This window comes from Oncorhynchus mykiss, chromosome 3 (assembly GCF_013265735.2).
Source record: "Oncorhynchus mykiss isolate Arlee chromosome 3, USDA_OmykA_1.1, whole genome shotgun sequence".
NCBI classification, from domain to species: Eukaryota; Metazoa; Chordata; class Actinopteri; order Salmoniformes; family Salmonidae; genus Oncorhynchus; species Oncorhynchus mykiss.
Genome location: NC_048567.1, coordinates 69,793,768 through 69,816,587, shown reverse-complemented (window position 1 = coordinate 69,816,587; position 22,820 = coordinate 69,793,768). Strand labels below are relative to the sequence as shown.

The window sequence follows — 22,820 nt, the reverse complement described above, 5'->3', positions numbered from 1 at the left end:
TCACAATACAACCACAACAACTACAATCACAATACGATCACAACTTCACAACAACTACAATCACAATACGATCACAACAACAACTACAATCACAACTTCACAACAACTACAATCACAACAATGACTACAATCACAATACAACCACAACAACTACAATCACAATACGACCACAACTTCACAACAACTACAATCACAATACGACCACAACTTCACAACTACAATCACAATACGACCACAACTTGACAACAACTACAATCACAACAATGACTACAATCACAATACAACCACAACAACTACAATCACAATACGATCACAACTTCACAACAACTACAATCACAAGACAACCACAACTTCACAACAACTACTACAATCACAATACAACCATTACTTCACTACTACAATCACAATACGATCACAACTTCACAACTACAATCACAATACGATCACAACAATTTATTTTTTTATTTTTTTTATTTAACCTTTATTTAACCAGGCAAGTCAGTTAAGAACAAATTCTTATTTTCAATGACGGCCTGGGAACAGTGGGTTAACTGCCTGTTCAGGGGCAGAACGACAGATTTGTACCTTGTCAGCTCGGGGGTTTGAACTCACAACCTTCCGGTTACTAGTCCAACACTCTAACCACTAGGCTACCCTGCCGCCCCAACTACTACAATCACAAGACAACCACAACTTCACAACAATTACAATCACAATACGACCACAACTTCACAACTACAATCACAATATGACCACAACAACTACTGCAATCACAGTACGACCACAACATCACAACTAAAACAATCACAATACGACCACAACTTCACAACTAAAACAATCACAATACGACCACAACTTCACAACAACTACAATCACAACAATGACTACAATCACAATACAACCACAACAACTACAATCACAAGACAACCACAACTTCACAACAGCTACAATCACAACAATGACTACAATCACAATACAACCACAACAACTACAATCACAATACGATCACAACTTCACAACAACTACAATCACAATACGATCACAACAACTACTACAATCACAAGACAACCACAACTTCACAACTACAATCACAATACGACCACAACTTCACAACTACAATCACAATATGACCACAACAACTACTGCAATCACAGTACGACCACAACTTCACAACTAAAACAATCACAATATGACCACAACTTCACAACAACTACAATCACAAAACGACCACAACTTCACAACAACTACAATCACAATACAACCACAACTTCACAACAACTACAATCACAATACGACCACAACTTCCCAACAACTACAATCACAACTTCACAACAGCTACAATTACAATATGACCACAACTTCACAACTACTACAATCACAATACGACTACAACTTCACAACTACAATCACAATATGACCACAACATCACAACAACTACTACAATCACAGTACGACCACAACATCACAACAACTACAATCACAACATCACAACAACTACCACAATCACAATATGATCACAACAACTACCACAATCACAATTCGACCACATCACAACAACTACCACAACCACAATATGATCACAACTACTACTATAATCACAATACGACCACAACATCACAACAACTACTACAACCGTGGTTGTAATAATTAGTGACAATAACAAACTTGATAAGTGTTCTTCCTCTGTTTCTCTCTGTTGTAGGAAGCTGAAGAATGAGCTGGTGGAGATCAGGCGTAAGGGTTCGCGGCGCCCCCAAGAGGTTGGGGAGCGTCAATGCGCCCGTTGCCTGAAGGGCCTGGGCCTGATTTTCGACCGCGGGGAGCTCTGTGAGCAGTGTCTACAGCGTGTCTGCAGCGACTGTCGCGTGATGGCCCCTAAAGCAAAGCATTGGAAGTGCTCCATCTGTGCCAAAGTCTTGTGAGTATGGGCAAAGGTATCAGGGGACAGGCCATGGTTTAGCACTACTAACAGTTGTGTGTGTGTGTGTGACTGTGTGTGTATGTGTGTGTCTGTGTTTTTTATTTAAGGCCAGATGGCTTCTATTTGTTGTTTAACCACTCTGCAGCTGTCTTCATTTGCTCTGTCACATGGCGTTATCACTTATCTGGGCCGATTGACGTGAACATAAGAGCCGGTTAAAGCCAGGGTTAAAGTTGAGAGGTCAGTGTACCGTACAGGGGTCAGAGGTCAGGGGTCCCCTGTGTCTCTGATTGGCAGGGAGCTGAAGGTGGTGACCGGGGAGTGGTTCCTAGAGGAGCGGTCCAAGCGGTTTGACAAGGGGACAGTGCTCAGCAGTGATGTGGTCAAACAGTCTATCATGAGCAGCCCCGCAGGAAGCCCCCATAGGAAGTCCCCAGTGCCAGCTGACTCACCTGAGAGGCCTGACACCCCAAAATCAGGAAGAAGTGCCGTGAGGAACCTGGTGGATGGTGCCAAGAGGAAAGGGAAAGGGTGAGAAACACACACACATACACACACATACACACATACAAACACATACAGTATGTACACCAACAGGTTTGGGCTGGATTACTTCAACATGTAATCAGTTGTCAATCACAGTTTGACCATTTACAATATAATTAAAAGACACAGGAGAAGATCACTGCACAGATTTAATATAAAGAGTAATCTACTACACAGGCAAGTGGAAAGTTGGGCTTCCATCAGAGAATGGGTTTCGTATTGCATTCACACACACACACACACACACACACACCACAGTCTGATGTGTGTGTGTATTGACTAGTTCTGTTGGATCCTAGGATATTGATGGATAAGAAGGGCAGCCGTCCCAGCCTGAAGCCAGAGAACGGGGTGCAGGGTAGGAGTGTGTGTGCTCCTGTCCCCGACACAGACACACACAGCGTACGCAGTGCCCGGTCTGCACCACGCTCCACAACCCGCTCTGCGCCTCACTCACATAGGTGAGAACAAACCACCAAACCACACTCATGCAAGTAACACCCACCACAGGCACATCTCCACTGTCTAAAGGAAGTTCTTTACATCGTCTCCTTACGTTCATCATCTCCTTCCTTGCCTTGTCTCCACTCAGTTGATGTTACTGGATAGGTGAAAGAAACACAAATAGGAAACACAAATAGGGCTCCCCAACTCTGGATTTCCAATTTAACCATATGTTGATGAATAATCATCTGAATCTCATGTGTTATCCCAGTGTGTGTGATGTTTAATGTGGTGGGGTGTATTCTGTCTTGTCCTCAGGGGTAGTGGTGTTTAATGTGGTGGGGTGTATTCTGTCTTGTCCTCAGGGGTAGTGATGTTTAATGTGGTGGGGTGTATTCTGTCTTGTCCTCAGGGGTAGTGATGTGTAATGTGATGGTGTATTCTGTCTTGTCCTCAGAGGTAGTGTTGTGTAATGTGATGGTGTATTCTGTCTTGTCCTCAGGGGTAGTGATGTTTAATGTGATGGTGTGTATTCTGTCTTATCCTCGGGGGTAGTGATATGTAACGTGATGGTGTATTCTGTCTTGTCCTCAGGGGTAGTGTTGTGGCTCTGGAGTCTTCAGGGATACGTACTGTACCTAACAACCTGCGCTCCCAAACCCTGGAGAGGGACAGGTCCCCTACACCCAGCAGCAAGAGCAGGAGGGTCAGGGTCAGCAACCCAAAAGACACACACACACACACACACAGACACAGACACAGACACAGACACAGACACAGACACACACACACACACACACACACACACACACACACACACACACAGACACAGACACACACACACACAGACAGACACACACACAGACAGACAGACAGACAGACAGACAGACAGACAGACAGACAGACAGACAGACAGACAGACAGACAGACAGACAGACAGACAGACAGACAGACAGACAGACAGACAGACAGACACACACACACACACACACACACACACACATACACACACACACGGATAGACAGACACACACACCAATAATCCTTTTATAGCATTATAAGGCTGCGTTGAGACAATAACTTATCAAGGACCCAAGCCCAACTCAGCTAATCCCTACCATTGTGACTCAGAGTTGTCATAATGCTTCAGCAAATGTACATTACACCAAGGGCGTTGGTAGACGCAATTTAAGTAACCTAATTTATGTCCCTCTAACTGCCCTGAATGTCTCTGCTGTTCCTACAGCTATTGTATGCAGTAATCATGTGCCTATGAACCAGATTTATACTGTTAGCACTGAGACAGTATGCCCTAGGAGGAAGTCCACTGTGAGCAGCTCACCCTGCACTAAAATAAATAACATGAGCATATCTACTTCTGCTAAGCTTCCCAGTAAAGCAATGAAAACAAGTAAGCATGGCAGAAGGCCATAAGCAAAGAAGAAAATGCTCACCCAGAAGCGGCGAAGTGGCCGGGGACTTTAATGCAGGCAAACTTAAATCAGTTTTACCACATTTTTACCAGCATGCCACATGTGAAACCAAGGAAAAGAATCCTAGACCACCTTTACTCCACACACAGAGATGCATACAAAGCTCTCCCCCGCCCTCCATTTGGCAAGTCTGATCATAATTCTATCCTCCTGATTAGAGGTCGACCGATTATGGTTTTTCAACGCCGATACCAATACCAATTATTGGAGGGCCAAAAAAAGCCATTACCAAATAATCAGACAATTTTTTATTTATTTATTTGTAATAATGACAATTACAACAATACTGAATGAACACCTATTTTAACTTAATATAATACATCAATAAAATCAATTTAGCCTCAAATAAATAATGACACATGTTCAATTTGGTTTAAATAATGCAAAAACAAAGTGTTGGAGACGAACGTCAAAGTGCAATATGTGCCATGTAAGAAAGCTAACGTTTAAGTTCCTTGCTCAGAACATGAGAACATATGAAAGCTGGTGGTTCCTTTTAACATGAGTCTTCAATATTCCCAGGTAAGAAGTTTTAGGTTGTAGTTATTATAGGAATTATAGGACTATTTCTCTCTATACCATTTGTATTTCATATACAGTACCTTGTGACTATTGGATGTTCTTATAGGCACTTTAGTATTGCCAGTGTAACAGTATAGCTTCCGTCCCTCTCCTCGCCCCTACCTGGTCTCGAACCAGGAACACATCGACAACAGCCACCCTCGAAGCATCGTTACCCATCACTCCACAAAAGCCGCAGCTTTTGGGGAACAACTTCTCCAAGTCTCAGAGCGAGTGACGTCACAGATTGAAACGCTATTAGCGCTCACCCCGCTAACTAACTAGCCATTTCACATCGGTTACACCAGCCTAATCTCGGGAGTTGATAGGCTTGAAGTCATAAACAGCTCAATACTTGAAGCATTGCGAAGAGCTGCTGGCAAAACGCACAAAAGTGCTGTTTGAATGAATGCGTACAATCCTGCTGCTGCCTACCATCGCTCAGTCAGACTGCTCTATCAAATATCAAATCATAAACTTAATTATAACATAATAACACACAGAAATACGAGCCTTTTGTCATTAATATGGTCAAATTCGGAAACTATCATTTCGAAAACAAAACGTTTATTCTTTCAGTGAAATACGGAGCCGTTCCGTATTTTATCTAACGGGTGGCATCCCCAAATCTAAATATTGCTGTTACATTGCACAACCTTCAATGTTATGTCATAATTACATAAAATTCTGGCAAATTAGTTCGCAACGAGCCAGGCGGCCCAAACTGTTGTATACACCCTTGCGTTCATTGTGTGCAATGAACGCAAGAAAAGTGACACAATTTCACCTGGTTAATATTGCCTGCTAACCTGGATTTCTTTTAGCTAAATATGCAGGTTTAAAAATATATACTTCTGTGTATTGATTTTAAGAAAGGCATTTATGTTTATGGTTAGGTATAGTCGTGCAACGATTGTGCTTTTTCGCAAATGCAGTTTTGTTAAATCATACCCTATTTGGCGAAGTAGGCTGTCTTTGTTAGGTAGAAATAGTCTTCACACAGTTCGCAACGAGCCAGGCGGCCCAAACTGCTGCATATACCCTGACTCTGTTGCAAGAGAAGTGACACAATTTCCCTAGTTAAAAGAAATTCATGTTAGCAGGACTGTTTTGCTAGCAGAGACTGGAATATGTTCCGGGATTAATCCAATGGCATTGAGGAATACACCACCTCAGTCATCAGCTTCATCAATAAGTGCATCGATGACTTCGTCCCCACAGTGACTGTACGTACATATCCCAACCAGAAGCCATGGATTACAGGCAATATCCGCATCGAGCTAAAGGCTAGAGCTGCCGCTTTCAAGGTGCAGTCGACCTACCAGGGTAGTTACAAACAGCACATTAATGAAATCATCAACATGTATTGATCACATCTTTACTAATGCTGCAGAAAGGTGTTTGAAAGCAGTATCCAGATCCAGCGGATGTAGTGATCACAATATAGTAGCCATATCTAGGAAAACCAAAGTTCCCAAGGCTGGGCCTAATATAGTGTAGAAGAGGTCATACAATAGGTTTTGTAGTGATTCCTATATTGTTGTTGTAAAGAATATTTGTTGATCCGTATTGTGTAATGAGGAGCAAACAGACGCTGCACTTGACACATTTATGAAATTGCTAATTCCATTCACTAATAAGAATGCACCTATTAAGAAAATGATTGTAAAAACTGTTAAATCCCCATCGATTGATGAGGAATATGAAAAATTGCATGGTTGAGAGGTGGTATGAGGCAAAAGGAATGGCAAATAAGTCTGGCTGCACAACCGATTGGCAAACGTATTTCAAATTGAGAAATCCTGTGACTACACTGAATAAAAAGAGGAAGAAACTACACTATGAAACAAGATAAATGACATAAAGAATTATAGTGAAAAGCTTTGGAGCCCCTTAAATGACATTTTGGGAAAAAAACTCAGCTCCATCATTCATTGATTCAGATGGCTCATTCATCACAAAACCGACTGCTATTGCCAACTACTTTAATTGTTTTTTTATTGACAAGATTAGCAAACTTAGGCATGACATGCCAACAACAAACGCTGACAATACACATCCAAGTATATCTGACTCAATTATGAAAGACAACCATTGTAATTTTGAATTCCGTAAAGTGAGTGTGGAAGAGGTTAACAAATTATTTTCTATCAACAATGACAAGCCACCGGGGTCTAACAACTTGGATGGAAAATTACTGAGATAATAGCAGACAATATTGCCACTCCTATTTGCCATATTTTCAATTTTAGCCTACTAGAAAGTGTGTGCCCCCAGGCTTGGAGGAAAGCAAAAGTAATTCCGCTACCTAAGAATAGTAAAGCCCCATTTACTGTCTCAAATAGCCGACCAATCTGCCTGTTACCAACCCTTAGTAAACTTTTGGAAGAAATTGTGTTTGACCAGATACAATGGTATTTTACAGTAAACAAATTGACAACAAACTTTCAGCATGCTTATAGGGAAGGACATTCAAGAAGCACAGCACTTACACAAATGACTAACGATTGGCTGAGAGAAATTGATGATGAAAAGATTGTTTGGACTGTTTTGTTTGACTTCAATGCGGCTTTTGACATTACCGATTATAATCTGCTGCAGGAAAAACGTATGTGTTATGGCTTTACATCCCCTGCTATGTGGTTGATAAAGAGGTACCTGTCTAACACAATACAGAGGGTGTTCTTTAATGGAAGCTTCTCCAACATAATCCAGGTAGAATCAGGAATTCCCCAGGGCAGCTGTCTAGGCCCCTTACTTTTTTCAATCTTTACTAATGACATGCCACTGGCTTTGAGTGAAGCCAACGTGTCTATGTATACGGATGACTCCACACTGTAAATGTCAGTTACTACAGCAACTGAAATTACTGCAACACGTAACAAAGAGCTACAGTTAGTTTCAGAGTGGGTGGCAAGGAATAAGTTAGTCCTAAATATTTCTAAAACTAAAAGCATTGTATGTGGGACAAATCATTCACTAAACCCTAAACCTCAAAGAAATCTTGTAATAAATAATGTGGAAATTGGGAAAGTTGAGGTGTCATGGTCAAAACATTGATACAACAGTAGCTAAGATGGGGAGAAGTCTGTCCATAATAAAGGGCTGCCTTACCTTCTTAACAGCACTATCAACAAGGCAGGTTCTACAGGCCCTAGTTTTGTCGCACCTGGACTACTGGTCAGATGCCACAAAAAGGGCCAATTGCAATTGTCTCAGAAGAGGGCAGCACAGCTGGCACTTGGATGTACACAGAGAGCTAATATTAATAATATGCATGTCAATCTCTCCTGGCTCAAAGTGAAGGAGAGATTGACTTCATAACTACTTGTATTTAAGAGAAGTATTGACATGTTGAATGCACCGTGCTGTCTGTTTGAACTACTGGCGTACAGCTCGGACACCCATGCATACCCCACAAGACATGCCACAAGAGGTCTCTTCACAGTCCCGAAGTCCAGAACAGACTATGGGAGGCGCAGAGTACTACATAGAGCCATGACAACATGGAACTCTATTCCACATCAAGTAACTGATGCAAGCAGTACAATTTGATTAAAAAAACAGATAAAAATATACCTTATGGAACAGCGGGGACTGTGAATTAACACAAACATAGGCACAGACACATACATACACACACACGATAACATACGCACTATACACACACGAACACATGGATTATGTACTATGTGGTAGTGGTGGAGTAGGGGCCTGAGGGCACACAGTGTGTTGTGAAATATGTGAATGTATTGTAATGTTTTTAACATTTTATAAACTACCTTCATTTTGATAGACCCCAGGAAGAGTAGCTGAATGGGGATCCATAATAAATACAAATAAAAACAGACAGACAGACAGACAGACAGACACACAGACACACACACACACACACACACACACATTGCATGCACGCATAAACACACACACCTCATAGCACACAAACCTCATTAACACGTGTGTGTGTGTGTGTGTGTGTGTGTGTGTGTGTGTGTGTGTGTGTGTGTGTGTGTGTGTGTGTGTGTGTGTGTGTAGCCGGACGGAGCGGAGAGCGTGGCTAGTTTCCGCTCCAGCGACAGCGTGTTTGACAAGATGTCCGACACCGTCACCGGGCATAGCTGGACAGGGTCTGATACCGCCCCACCCACCATTGCTGTCTCCAGGGCCTCTGTGTCATCAGGTATCGTCATGATAACACACTCTTCACACCTCCAACATGTGTGTATCTGAACACCTTACAGAGAGAGACAGGATTCTCTCTGTTTCACAGAGCCCAGACAACATTACTTGTTTACTTAGTTTGAATCTGACAGGGAAGAAGATTAAGCATTTAATAAAAAAGTGTTCTATTAGGCTGGGTGTATGGGATCATGTGTTAGGAAGTGTTCTATTAGACTGGGTGTATGGGATCATGTGTTAGGAAGTGTTCTATTAGACTGGGTGTATGGGAGCAATGTGTTAGGAAGTGTTCTATTAGACTGGGTGTATGGGAGCATGTGTTAGGAAGTGTTCTATTAGACTGGGTGTATGGGAGCATGTGTTAGGAAGTGTTCTATTAGACTGGGAGCATGTGTTAGGAAGTGTTCTATTAGACTGGATGCGTGGGTTAGGAAGTGTTCTATTAGATTGGACGTGTGGGAGCATGTGTTAGGAAGTGTTCTATTACACTGGGAGCATGTGTTAGGAAGTTTTCTATTAGACTGGGAGCATGTGTTAGGAAGTGTTCTATTAGACTGGATGTGTGGGTTAGGAAGTGTTCTATTAGACTGGGTGCATGGGAGCATGTGTTAGGAAGTGTTCTACTAGATTGGGAGCATGTGTTAGGAAGTGTTCTATTAGACTGGGTGCATGGGAGCATGAGTTAAGGAAGTGTTCTATTGGACTGGGTGCATGGGAGCATGAGTTAAGGAAGTGTTCTATTAGACTGGGTGTATGGGAGCATGAGTTAAGGAAGTGTTCTCTTAGACTGGGTGCATGGGAGCATGTGTTAGGAAGTGTTCTATTAGACTGGGTGCGTCGGAGCATGTGTTAGGAAGTGGACTGGGTGTGTGGGTTAGGAAGTGTTCTATTAGACTGAGTGCGTGGGTTAGGAAGTGTTCTATTAGACTGGATGTGTGCGATTGGAAATGTTCTATTTGACTGGGTGCATGCGTTAGGAAGTATTCTATTAGACTGGGTGCTTGGGAGCTTGTGTTAGAAAGTGTTCTATTAGACTGGGTGCATTGGAGCATGTGTTAGGAAGTGTTCTATTAGACTGGGCGCATGGGAGCATGTGTTAGGAAGTGTTCTATTAGACTGGGTGCATGCGTTAGGAAGTATTCTATTAGACTGGGTGTATGGGAGCATGTGTTAGGAAGTGTTCTATTAGACTGGGTGCATGGGAGCATGTGTCAGGAAGTGTTCTATTAGGCTGGGTGCATGGGAGCATGTGTCAGGAAGTGTTCTATTAGGCTGGGTGCATGGGAGCATGTGTTAGGAAGTGTTCTATTAGACTGGGTGCATGGGAGCATGTGTTAGGAAGTGTTCTATTAGACTGGGTGCATGCGTTAGGAAGTATTCTATTAGACTGGGTGTATGGGAGCATGTGTTAGGAAGTGTTCTATTAGGCTGGGTGCATGGGAGCATGTGTTAGGAAGTGTTCTATTAGACTGGGTGTATGGGAGCATGTGTTAGGAAGTGTTCTATTAGACTAGGTGTATGGGAGCATGTGTTAGGGAGTGTTATATTAGACTGGGTGTATGGGAGCATGTGTTAGGAAGTGTTCTATTAGACTGGGTGTATGGGAGCATGTGTTAGGAAGTGTTCTATTAGGCTGGGTGCGTGGGAGCATGTGTTAGGAAGTGTTCTATTAGACTGGGTGTATGGGAGCATGTGTTAGGAAGTGTTCTATTAGGCTGGGTGCGTGGGAGCATGTGTTAGGAAGTGTTCTATTAGGCTGGGTGTATGGGAGCATGTGTTAGGAAGTGTTCTATTAGACTGGGTGTATGGGAGCATGTGTTAGGAAGTGTTCTATTAGGCTGGGTGCGTGGGAGCATGTGTTAGGAAGTGTTCTATTAGGCTGGGTGCGTGGGAGCATGTGTTAGGAAGTGTTCTATTAGGCTGGGTGCGTGGGAGCATGTGTTAGGAAGTGTTCTATTAGGCTGGGTGCGTGGGAGCATGTGTTAGGAAGTGTTCTATTAGGCTGGGTGTATGGGAGCATGTGTTAGGAAGTGTTCTATTAGACTGGGTGTATGGGAGCATGTGTTAGGAAGTGTTCTATTAGGCTGGGTGCGTGGGAGCATGTGTTAGGAAGTGTTCTATTAGGCTGGGTGCGTGGGAGCATGTGTTAGGAAGTGTTCTATTAGGCTGGGTGCGTGGGAGCATGTGTTAGGAAGTGTTCTATTAGGCTGGGTGCGTGGGAGCATGTGTTAGGAAGTGTTCTATTAGGCTGGGTGTATGGGAGCATGTGTTAGGAAGTGTTCTATTAGGCTGGGTGCGTGGGAGCATGTGTTAGGAAGTGTTCTATTAGGCTGGGTGCGTGGGAGCATGTGTTAGGAAGTGTTCTATTAGACTGGGTGCGTGGGAGCATGTGTTAGGAAGTGTTCTATTAGGCTGGGTGCGTGGGAGCGTGACGTAGACTGGAGAGTTGTAGCACTTTGTAAGAATTAAGTGTACACGTTAAACTGTGACTAAAGCTGCCAAGGGCATAAGTTATTACAGCTCCTATGTTACTCTCTTCCTCCCTCCCACCCTGTTATCTCTCTCTCTCTCTCTCTCTCTCTCTCTCTCTCTCTCTCTCTCTCTCTCTCTCTCTCTCTCTCTCTCTCTCTCTCTCAATTTAAGGGTCTTTATTGGCATGGGAAACATGTGTTTACATTGCCAAAGCAAGTGAAATAGATCATAGACAAAAGTGAAGTAAACTATCAAAAATGTACAGTAAATTAACATAAATACATGTTGTATTTACAATGGAGTTTGTTCTTCACTGGTTGCCCTTTTCTTGTGGAAACAGGTCACAAATCTTGCTGCTGTGATTAAACACTGTGGTATGTCACCCAATAGATATGGGAGTTTATCGGCATTTGATTTGTTTTGGAATTCTTTGTGTGTTCTGTGTAATCTGTAGGAAATATGTGTCTCTAAGGAGGTTAGGAAGTGCAGCTCAGTTTCCACCTCATTTTGTGGGCAGTGAGCACATAACCTGTCTTGTGAGCCAGGTCTGCCGTCGGCGGCTTTTCTCAATAGCAAGTCTATGCTCATTGAGTCTGTACATAGTCAAAGATTTCCCTAATTTTGGGTTGGTCACAGTGGTCAGGTGTTCTGCCACTGTGTACTCTCTGTTTAGGGCCAAATAGCATTCTAGTTTGCTCTGTTTTTTTGTTAATTCTTTCCAATGTGTCAAGTAATTATCTTTTTGTTTTCTCATGATTTGGTTGGGTCTAATTGTGTTGCTGTCCTGGGGCTCTGTGGGGTCTGTTTGTGTTTGTGAACAGAGCCCCGGGACCAGCTGGCTTAGGGGGTGGGGGGGGGGGGCTCTTCTCCAGGTTCATCTCTCTGTAGGTGATGGCTTTGTTATGGAAGGTTTGGGAATCGCTTCCTTTTAGGTGGTTGTAGAATTTAACTGCTCTTTTCTGGATTTTGATAATTAGTGGGTATTGGCCTAATTCTACTCTGCATGCATTATTTGGTGTTTTACATTGTACACAGAGGATATTTGGTGTTTGGCCCATTTTGCGAATTCTTGGTTGATGAGAGGCCCCCAGACCTCACAACCATGAATTGCAATGGGTTCTTGAATAGATTCAAGTCTTTTTTGCCAGATCTTAATTGGTATGTCAAATTTTATGTCCCTTTTGATGGCATACAAGTCCCTAGATGGAATTTGTATTCGTGGTCCTGGCAACTGGACCTTTTTTTGGAACAACATTGTTTTTGTCTTACTGAGATTTACTTTCAGAGCCCAGGTCTGACAGAATCTGTGCAGAAGATCTAGGTTCTGCTGTAGTACCCTCATTGGTTGGTGACAGAAGCACCAGATCATCAGCAAACAGTAGAGACTTGACTTCAGATTAGGGTGAGTCTGGGTGCTGCAGACTGTTCGTTGATTCGTTGATATATATGTTGAAGAGGGTGGGGCTTAAGCTGCATCCCTGTCTCACCCCCCGGCACTGTGGAAAGAAATCTGTTGTACGGTAATTTGGTAAAAAGCCAACATGACATTTGCTTAGTACATTGTTTTCGCTGAGGAAATGTACAAGTCTGATGTTAATGATAATGCAAAGGATTTTCCCAAGGTTACTGTTGACGCATATCCCCCGGTAGTTATTTGGGTCAAATTTGTCTCCACTTTTGTGGATTGGGGTGATCAGTCCTTGGTTCCAAATATTGGGGAAGGTGCCAGAGCTGAGGATGATGTTAAAGAGTTGAAGTATAGCCAATTTGTAACGGCTTTCTTCCTGGGAAGGAGAGGAGGACCAAAATGCAGCGTGGTAAGTGTCCATGTTTTTTTATGAGAAAAACTGAACATGAACACATAAACAAAGTAACAAAGTGAAAACCCTGAAAACAGTCCCGTGTGGCACAAACACTGACACAGGAAACAACCACCCACAAAACCCAACACAAAACAGGCTACCTAAATATGGTTCAATTGGAATTTGTGGTTTGTGTATTTTATTATTTCATTTCAACCCCACATGCCTTTTTGGGTTGGAGGGTTTTTATTTTGTCCTGTAGTTCATTCAATGTAATTGGAGAATCCAGTGGGTTCTGGTAGTCTTTAATAGTTGATTCTAAGATTTTAATTTGATCATGTATATGTTTTTGCTGTTTGTTCTTTGTTGTAAAGCCAAAAAGATTGGATAAGTGGTTTATCCATACATCTATGTTTTGGATAGATAACTCTTCGTGTTGTTGTTTGTTTAGAGTTTTCCAGTTTTCCCAGAAGTGGTCCGATTCTATGGATTCTTCAAATACATTCAGCTGATTTCTGATGTGATGTTCCTTCTTTTTCTGTAATGTATTTCTGTATTATTGTATTTACCTTGCCACCATGGCCTTTTTTGCCTTTACCTCCCTTCTCACCTAATTTGCTCACATTGTATATAGACTTGTTTATACTGTAATATTGACTGTATGTTTGTTTTACTCCATGTGTAACTCTGTGTCGTTGTATCTGTCGAACTGCTTTGCTTTCTCTTGGCCAGGTCGCAATTGTAAATGAGAACTTGTTCTCAACTTGCCTACCTGATTAAATAAAGGTAAAATAAATAAATAAAATACAATTATTTTAGTGATTCACCACAGTGAAGGCTCAGGTTTTCTGGGTCTCTATGTTTTAGGTTGGATAGGTTTCTCAATTTCTTTCTTAGGCTTTTGCATTCTTCATCAAACCATTTGTCATTGTTCTTGTCTTAGGTTGTCTGCTTGAAATGTTTAGATTTCATAGGAAAGCTGAGAGGTCAAATATACTGCTTAGGTTTTTTACTGCCAAGTTTACACCTTCACTATTACAGGAAATTGTCTAGAAGGGATTGAATTTGTTGTTGCCTAATTGTTTTTTGGTATATTTCCACACTATTTTCCTTCCATCTATATGCATTTCTTAATATTATTCAGTTCCTTTGGCTTTGAAGCCTCATGATTGAGCATAGCTCTGTTCAAGTAGAGTGTGATTTTGCTGAGATCTGATAGGGGTGTCTGTGGACTGACTGTGAATGATCTAAGATGGGTTGAGGTCAGTGATAAAATAGTCTACAGTACTACTGCCAAGAGATGAGCTATAGGTGTACCTACCATAGGAGTCCCCTCGAAGCCTACCATTGACTATGTATATAGCCAGCGTCCGACAGAGCTGCTCCCGTGCTGTTGCCACCCTTTCCATCTGGGACCTCAGGTCATTTTTGCCCATGTGAATTATGATGTTGCTGGGGGACTCTAGTCTGTCCTCTGACAACAGCTCCAGGGCATGCCTAGTGTTTGGGCACCAGAGTTTAGCCACTTTGTGTTTGTGAAAAGGTTTATCCTCTTGAATGTATTTGCCATTTGAGTCAATGAGGAGCACAATCTCTGGCTTTTGTGTGTCCTCAGTGGATGTGGGGGGGTTGTCAGGAGGGCTATCAGGATAGCTGACAGGAGGGGGTGGGGTCTGTTGGGTTGGTGGGTCCTGTGTTGTCTATCCCATTGTGGTGTTGAGGTTGTGGTCCGGCTGCTGGCTTCTCTGGGGGAGTGTACTGCTCTCTGTTACACCTCAGCTTTCTGACCTCGTTCAGTACCGTGTGTGTCTCCATAAGTTCTCTCACCTCAGTCCATATAGCAGCCAGCTCTCTCAGCCAGCCGTCCATCTCCAACTTCTGCCCTCCGGGTCTTGTTGGGGGGTTGTTGTTGTGCTGGTCTGTTTTGTGGGTTTGTTCTGTCTGGATTGTGTGGACTAGCTCTCTGAGCTTCACCATGTCTCTCTCTAGCTCTGTGAATTTATCCCTCTCTCTCTATTTATTTATCTCTCTCTCCTCATACTCCTCTCTTCCTCACTCTTTCTTTCTTTCTCTCACTCTAGACCTCTCTTGATCTCTCTCTTACACTCACATTCTCCCCTGTTCTTGTTCCTCTTCTACTCTTTCTCTTTCCTCTCTCTTCTCCCTTTCTGTCTTTCTCCCTTTCGCCACTCAAACACTTTTCTCATCTTCCCCTGGTAGCAGATGGCTGTTGTAGCAGCATATGGTGCTCTGTCACATGTTAGCATTTCATAACAACTCCAATTAGTGCCATTAGGCATAGCTGTGAAATAACTGGAAATAACAGTCTTTATGTGTGGCTGTGGGGAGGGAATACCTTGTCACTTCCTCGTCTCATCTCTCTCTCTCTCGCCCTCTCTCCATCTCTCTCTCTCTCTCTGTAGATCGTAGTCGTTCTGAGGTGGACCTGTCTGTTCCTGGTTCTGCCAGTGATGAGGCCCTCAGTCTGAGGAGCCGCTCCGTTCCTGGGCTCAATGACACGGTACACACACATACACCTCTTGTCCACCTCCACACACCACCCACACACCTTACCCCTGAATAAGTCAACATATTTTGTGTCCATCTCTATGGCAACATAACCATGATCTTTGATACATACAGATAGTGCACAGTACAGTGGCCTTTCTCTAAGCTATTAGAAACACCAAACTACTTTTTAAGTGAGAATAGGCATTGGTCTGAAGCCAAAAAATAAAGGAAATTCACAAGCACCACAATGCCTATTCCACCAATGCTCTACCAAGGTTTTCCAGCACACAGTTTTGACCTACTACAGTAGCTATGTTTGTATTGTACTATGTGTAGGCAAGTTGCTTAGGATTCAAACATTCTCAAACAGCCTAATTCATACTCTTCAGAGGGATAATAGACTTTACAGTATCCTGCTATTAAAATGATGTATACCTGTATTTTACCCTTGTGCCCCTTGTGCAGCCCCCAGACTACATTTTACTTTTGCATGGCGATGCTGTCAGTTGAGTCTGGTAAATTGATGCTAGCATGCACAACTGAGGTTCTGTTTAAATGTGCGTTATGGGTTTAACCATTTACTAACTAGCTTAGTTTCTTAACAAAACATTTTTGTCTGCTATGGTTGGTGTGGTCTTGGTTATTCTTCGAGGAAACGTAGCGTAGCTAATTGCAGTGTTTGTTCTGTCTGAAAACTAGCTAAAAGAAAATGTTTCACAGCAAGAGAGGTGTTGCTACATTCATCCTTTTTCCATCATTTTATCGAGCGAATTAAGAAGGAATATCTATGTCATTTTTAACAATGTAGGCTAAGAAGCAAAATTCGGTTTTCCATCAAAATAATGATTTAAGAATATGTGACAAGAGAAAAGATAAATCGCTCTTATTAAACTCTCCAGATCATTTACCATCAATGGATGCCGATTTAACTTGTTTTGACTGCTATGATTAAGCAATAAGGCCAGAGGAGGTGTAATGTATGGCCAAAATACCATGGCTAGGGGCTGTTCTTAGGGCATAGCCCTTAGCTCTGGTATATTGGCCATATACCACAAACCCCTGAGGTGCCTTATTGCTATTATAAACTGGTTACCAACGTAATTAGACCAGTAAAAAGTATGTTTTTTGTCATACCCCTGGTACACGTCTGATATACCATGCTTTCAACCAATCAGCATTCAGAGCTCAAACCACCCAGTAAATAAATCTTGTTTGCGCATGTGCATAACTATAGATATATCCGACAGGAGAGTTTGAGTGATGAAAGTTGGACAGAGGATCTCAAAATCTCTGTGCAAGAAACACTTGGATGAACTTCAAAAACCGAATGTTAGGCTATTTTCGGGCGTTTGTGCCGTTATTATGTGCCAGATGCTAACACTATAAACTGTTATAAATGGCCTATTTGCAAGATTGACTTGTTATTTCAATAGGCCTAGGCTACTGACTAAAATCTGGGTTGAAAATTGCAATTAAACTTTGCTAAGCTAGATGCAGATAGCCTATAGCCCAGGGGTACTCAACTACTATTTCAGAAGGTCCAGTGACAGATGTCCGGATGGATATCGTCCTTTGTCGGCGCTGTGGTACAAGCGTAGAAACATAGCTTTTAGTCTACGACTTAGGAAACATTTTGTTACATAAAATGTAAATTAAATACATTAAATTAGACTAATAAGTACTATTAATTACTACTTCTTTTGAATGTAAGAATATGCAACATTACATCAACATTGCTGAATTATGAAAGTGGTTGCATAATTATCTATCTAAAAACTCCACCATTATACATGGGCCTTGAATTAAATAATTTATTTTTTATCAAATAAAGTGCATGTTTTCGGGAGAACGAAGGAGAGTTGAACAATAATAAGAATCTGAATGCACAGCATGTCAATGTGGGCCATGCATTATTCATGTAGAAGTAACTCTGGGCCTTGCCCTTGCATCAATGAGAGAAATGACACTTTCTGTCAACTGCCAATGGTTTTAACTTTGGCACAAATGGTGTGAGAGCAACTCTGAGACATTAGTGCAGGTGTTCATTGGTAAACCTGGTGCGGTATTTGTTTTTAATAAAGTTCATTGTGGAGAACGCTGTATTCACAGCTGTATGTGGAGCCACACATTGTCAGGGTGTATAGTGCCTGTTTCTTGAGAACAGGGAAAGCAGCTGAAGGCACCATCTTTCCCCAGAAAGTGACAGGGTCACAATCACCAGCCTGCTCCTTCAAAGACACATTTTCTTGCAGCTTAATCAGCAATTTTATTGGGTGATGCAACATCTACCCATCTGAAGATCTGTTTTGCTTCTTTTGACAACTTTGTCACTTTTGTGACTAATAAAGGGTCCTGGATGAGCAGCAGCAGTTCTCTTCCAACAGTGAAGTCCTCAAAGCAAGCCTTGAAGTTATCCATCAGCTTCTAGATGAAATCAACATGATTGGGAACATCTTTGTCTCCCTGCGTTTGCACCAGAAGATTGGGGAAGTGGACAAGTTCTCTCTGAAGATCATTCTTGAAAAGCTCCAATTTCTTCTGGAAAGCCCGGACTGCTGTTATCATATCACACACTGTGTTGTCCTGTCCCTGCAGCTTAACATTCAGTTGATTAAGGTGTGCTGTAATGTCTGTCAAAAATGCAACTGTTTCCATCTTCTCCTCATCTTCCAAAAACTCTGTCACTCTTTTGCTCTAATATGAACGCTTTGATTTCCTCCTGAATGGCCCAAAAGTGTTCCAAAACCCTGCCTTTGCTGAGCCATCTGACATTGTTGTGCTGTAGTAACTCATCAAAACTGGCATTGACCTCTGTCAGAATGCCTCGTAGCAAGCGGTGTTGTAGGGATGAAGTTGCTCTCAAAAGGTTGATCAGTTTCGTCATCGTTGTCATGACCTCAGAATGCTATTTTCCCAGACTGGCACACAGGACAGATTGATGCAGTGATATGATGTCAGGGTGGTACTCTTTCAAACGTGCAACCAGTACTCTCCCTCATGGCTGGACCTCCATCTGTGGGGATGGAGACCCCTGACTTCAGATCTATCCCCCTTTTTGTCAGCATCCCATTGATGGCCTCATGGATATCCTCTCCCTGTGTGTGTGCTTCTAGATGTGTTAAGCCCAACAGCTCCTCGCAGAATTCCTTCTTTGCTTCGTTAGAAAATCTGACTAACACCAGACGCTGGGCATTATCAGTGTTATCTGTTGGTTCATCCACAGCTAAAGAAAAGCATGGTGCATTCTGAATGGGCTCATCCAGGCTGTGTCACATCCGGCCGTGATTGGGAGTCCCATAGGGCGGCGCACAATTGGCCTAGCGTTGTCCGGCTCTGGCCGGGGTAGGCCGTCATTGTAAATAAGAATTTGTTCTTAACTGAATGGCCCAAAACAAATTTTAAAAAATATATTTAAAAATGTAAGAATAAAGTTAAGTTAAATCTTCAGCTAATATTTCAGTTCTCCTCATTGCTGTGGAATCTGACAGTGGGACCTGTTTGATCTTTACCCTCAGCTCATCTTTTTGTTCACCTTCAAGCAAGGTGTCAGCACACATTCTTTTACCATCTCAGTGTCTGAAAATGTTTTTTTTTGTGTTTTCCAAAAACCTAAGCTATCCTCAGTGAACACTCCGTTGCATGTTGTTGGGCTCTCACTGAATAGACAAGGACTTTGGTGGACCTCTCATAGTGGTGGACCTCTCATATTGGTTGACCTCTCATATTGTTGGACCTCTCATAGTGGTGGACCTCTCATAGTGGTGGATCTCTCATAGTGGTTGACCTCTCATATTGTTGGACCTCTCATAGTGGTGGACCTCTCATATTGGTTGACCTCTCATATTGTTGGATCTCTCATATTGTTGGACCTCTCATATTGGTGGATCTCTCATAGTGGTTGACCTCTCATATTGTTGGACCTCTCATAGTGGTGGACCTCTCATATTGGTGGACCTCTCATATTGGTTGACCTCTCATATTGTTGGACCTCTCATAGTGGTGGACCTCTCATATTGGTGGACCTCTCATATTGGTGGACCTCTCATATTGGTGGATCTCTCATATTGGTTGACCTCTCATATTGGTGGACCTCTCATAGTGGTGGACCTCTCATATTGGTGGACCTCTCATATTGGTGGACCTCTCATATTTGTGGACCTCTCATAGTGGTGGACCTCTCATAGTGGTGGACCTCTCATACTGGTGGACCTCATAGTGGTGGACCTCTCATATTGGTGGACCTCTCATAGTGGTGGACCTCTCATATTGGTGGACCTCTCATATTGGTTGAACTCTCATAGTGGTTGACCTCTCATATTGTTGGACCTCTCATAGTGGTGGACATGTCATAGTGGTGGACCTCTCATATTGGTGGACCTCTCATATTGTTTGACCTCTCATAGTGGTGGACCTCTCATAGAGGTGGACCTCTCATATTGGTGGACCTCTCATATTGGTGGACCTCTCATATTGGTGGACCTCTCATATTGGTTGACCTCTCATAGTGGTGGACCTCTCATAGAGGTGGACCTCTCATATTGGTGGACCTCTCATATTGGTGGACCTCTCATATTGGTGGACCTCTCATATTGGTGGATCTCTCATATTGGTTGACCTCTCATATTGGTGGACCTCTCATATTGGTGGACCTCTCATATTGGTGGACCTCTCATATTGGTGGACCTCTCATATTTGTGGACATGTCATAGTGGTGGACCTCTCATAGTGGTGGACCTCTCATACTGGTGGACCTCATAGTGGTGGACCTCTCATATTGGTGGACCTCTCATATTGGTGGACCTCTCATATTGGTGGATCTCTCATATTGGTTGACCTCTCATATTGGTGGACCTCTCATAGTGGTGGACCTCTCATATTGGTGGACCTCTCATATTGGTGGACCTCTCATATTTGTGGACCTCTCATAGTGGTGGACCTCTCATACTGGTGGACCTCTCATACTGGTGGACCTCATAGTGGTGGACCTCTCATATTGGTGGACCTCTCATATTGGTGGACCTCTCATAGTGGTGGACCTCTCATATTGGTGGACCTCTCATAGTGGTGGACCTCTCATATTGGCGGACCTCTCATAGTGGTGGACCTCTCATATTGGTGGACCTCTCATAGTGGTGGACCTCTCATAGTGGTGGACCTCTCATATTGGTGTACCTCATAGTGGTGGACCTCTCATATTGGTGGACCTCTCATATTGGTGGACCTCTCATAGTGGTGGACCTCTCATATTGGTGGACCTCTCATAGTGGTGGACCTCTCATATTGGCGGACCTCTCATAGTGGTGGACCTCTCATATTGGTGGACCTCTCATAGTGGTGGACCTCTCATAGTGGTGGACCTCTCATATTGGTGTACCTCATAGTGGTGGACCTCTCATATTGGTGGACCTCTCATATTGGTGGACCTCTCATATTGGTGGATCTCTCATATTGGTTGACCTCTCATATTGGTGGACCTCTCATAGAGGTGGACATCTCATATTGGTGGATCTCTCATATTGGTTGACCTCTCATAGTGGTGGACCTCTCATATTGGTGGACCTCTCATATTGGTGGACCTCTCATATTTGTGGACCTCTCATAGTGGTGGACCTCTCATACTGGTGGACCTCTCATACTGGTGGACCTCATAGTGGTGGACCTCTCATATTGGTGGACCTCTCATATTGGTGGACCTCTCATAGTGGTGGACCTCTCATATTGGTGGACCTCTCATAGTGGTGGACCTCTCATAGTGGTGGACCTCTCATATTGGCGGACCTCTCATAGTGGTGGACCTCTCATATTGGTGGACCTCTCATAGTGGTGGACCTCTCATAGTGGTGGACCTCTCATATTGGTGTACCTCATAGTGGTGGACCTCTCATATTGGTGGACCTCTCATATTGGTGGACCTCTCATAGTGGTGGACCTCTCATATTGGTGGACCTCTCATAGTGGTGGACCTCTCATATTGGCGGACCTCTCATAGTGGTGGACCTCTCATATTGGTGGACCTCTCATAGTGGTGGACCTCTCATAGTGGTGGACCTCTCATATTGGTGTACCTCATAGTGGTGGACCTCTCATATTGGTGGACCTCATATTGGTGGACCTCTCATATTGGGAATTGAGTTGGTTAATCTTGTTTGATCTCACCTCCGTGTTCAGGGGATCCGTCTGATCGAATTTACTACGCCTGGTGTCATAATGCCGCTTAACATTGTCACTTTTCACGAGCGCTATGGACTCGCTGCATATCAGGCACATTGGTTTTGTGCTAGTTGCGGGGAGAATGAATATATACTGTTCCGTCCACTCGTCTTTGAATATACGGTTTTCAGAGTCAACTTTTTTTTTTTTAAACAAACCATATTAACAAAGATACTGGTAACTAAGCTCCTTCTATCTGTGATAGTAACAGTTGAACCGCGGTCAAATCTTTCTGTTTATTTTCTGCCTGCTTGTCCCAGGGTTCTGCAGAGGATATTTGGATTGATGTAATCTGTCATCTGATACAGTACTCCATCACTCTCCTTCTTGATCAAATAGCCCTTACACAGCCTGGAGGTGTGTTGGGTCATTGTCCTGTTGAAAAACAAGTGATAGTCCCACTGAGCACAAACCAGATTTAACATTAATTTTCAATCAATGCCTATACATTGTGGGGGCTATTGCCCAGTTAAGAGCTCAATAGTGAGTGTAGCCTCACATAAAAGCCTGTAGCAGCAGCTGAGTAGCAAGGCTGGAGGCTGTGTGGTGGAACAGCTGTACATAAGAACCACTGGCTACGGGTCACTACTCCGTATTTACTGTAGGTGAGCATTTAATTAAGTTGTCTGATCTTTCTACACACGTGAATACACAATCACACACATGCACAGACACATACAC

General features: G+C 43.0%; 1 protein-coding gene across 4 annotated transcripts in view; it reads left to right on the top strand.

Moving 5' to 3' along the window:
• sytl5 (synaptotagmin-like 5) overlaps positions 1-22,820 on the top strand; it is an 85,370-nt gene that overhangs the window by 44,414 nt on the left and 18,136 nt on the right. For 2 of the 4 annotated variants that reach the window (XM_036975034.1, XM_036975036.1), the window contains exons 3-8: positions 1,703-1,918; positions 2,219-2,452; positions 2,767-2,928; positions 3,506-3,623; positions 9,001-9,145; positions 15,842-15,939. In XM_036975034.1, the coding sequence (XP_036830929.1) occupies positions 1,703-1,918; positions 2,219-2,452; positions 2,767-2,928; positions 3,506-3,623; positions 9,001-9,145; positions 15,842-15,939 (973 nt within the window). Of the gene's footprint in view, positions 1-1,702; positions 2,453-2,766; positions 2,929-3,505; positions 3,624-9,000; positions 9,146-15,841; positions 15,940-22,820 lie in introns of those variants that run through there. The other 2 variants (XM_036975035.1, XM_036975037.1) reach the window with 2 other exon arrangements.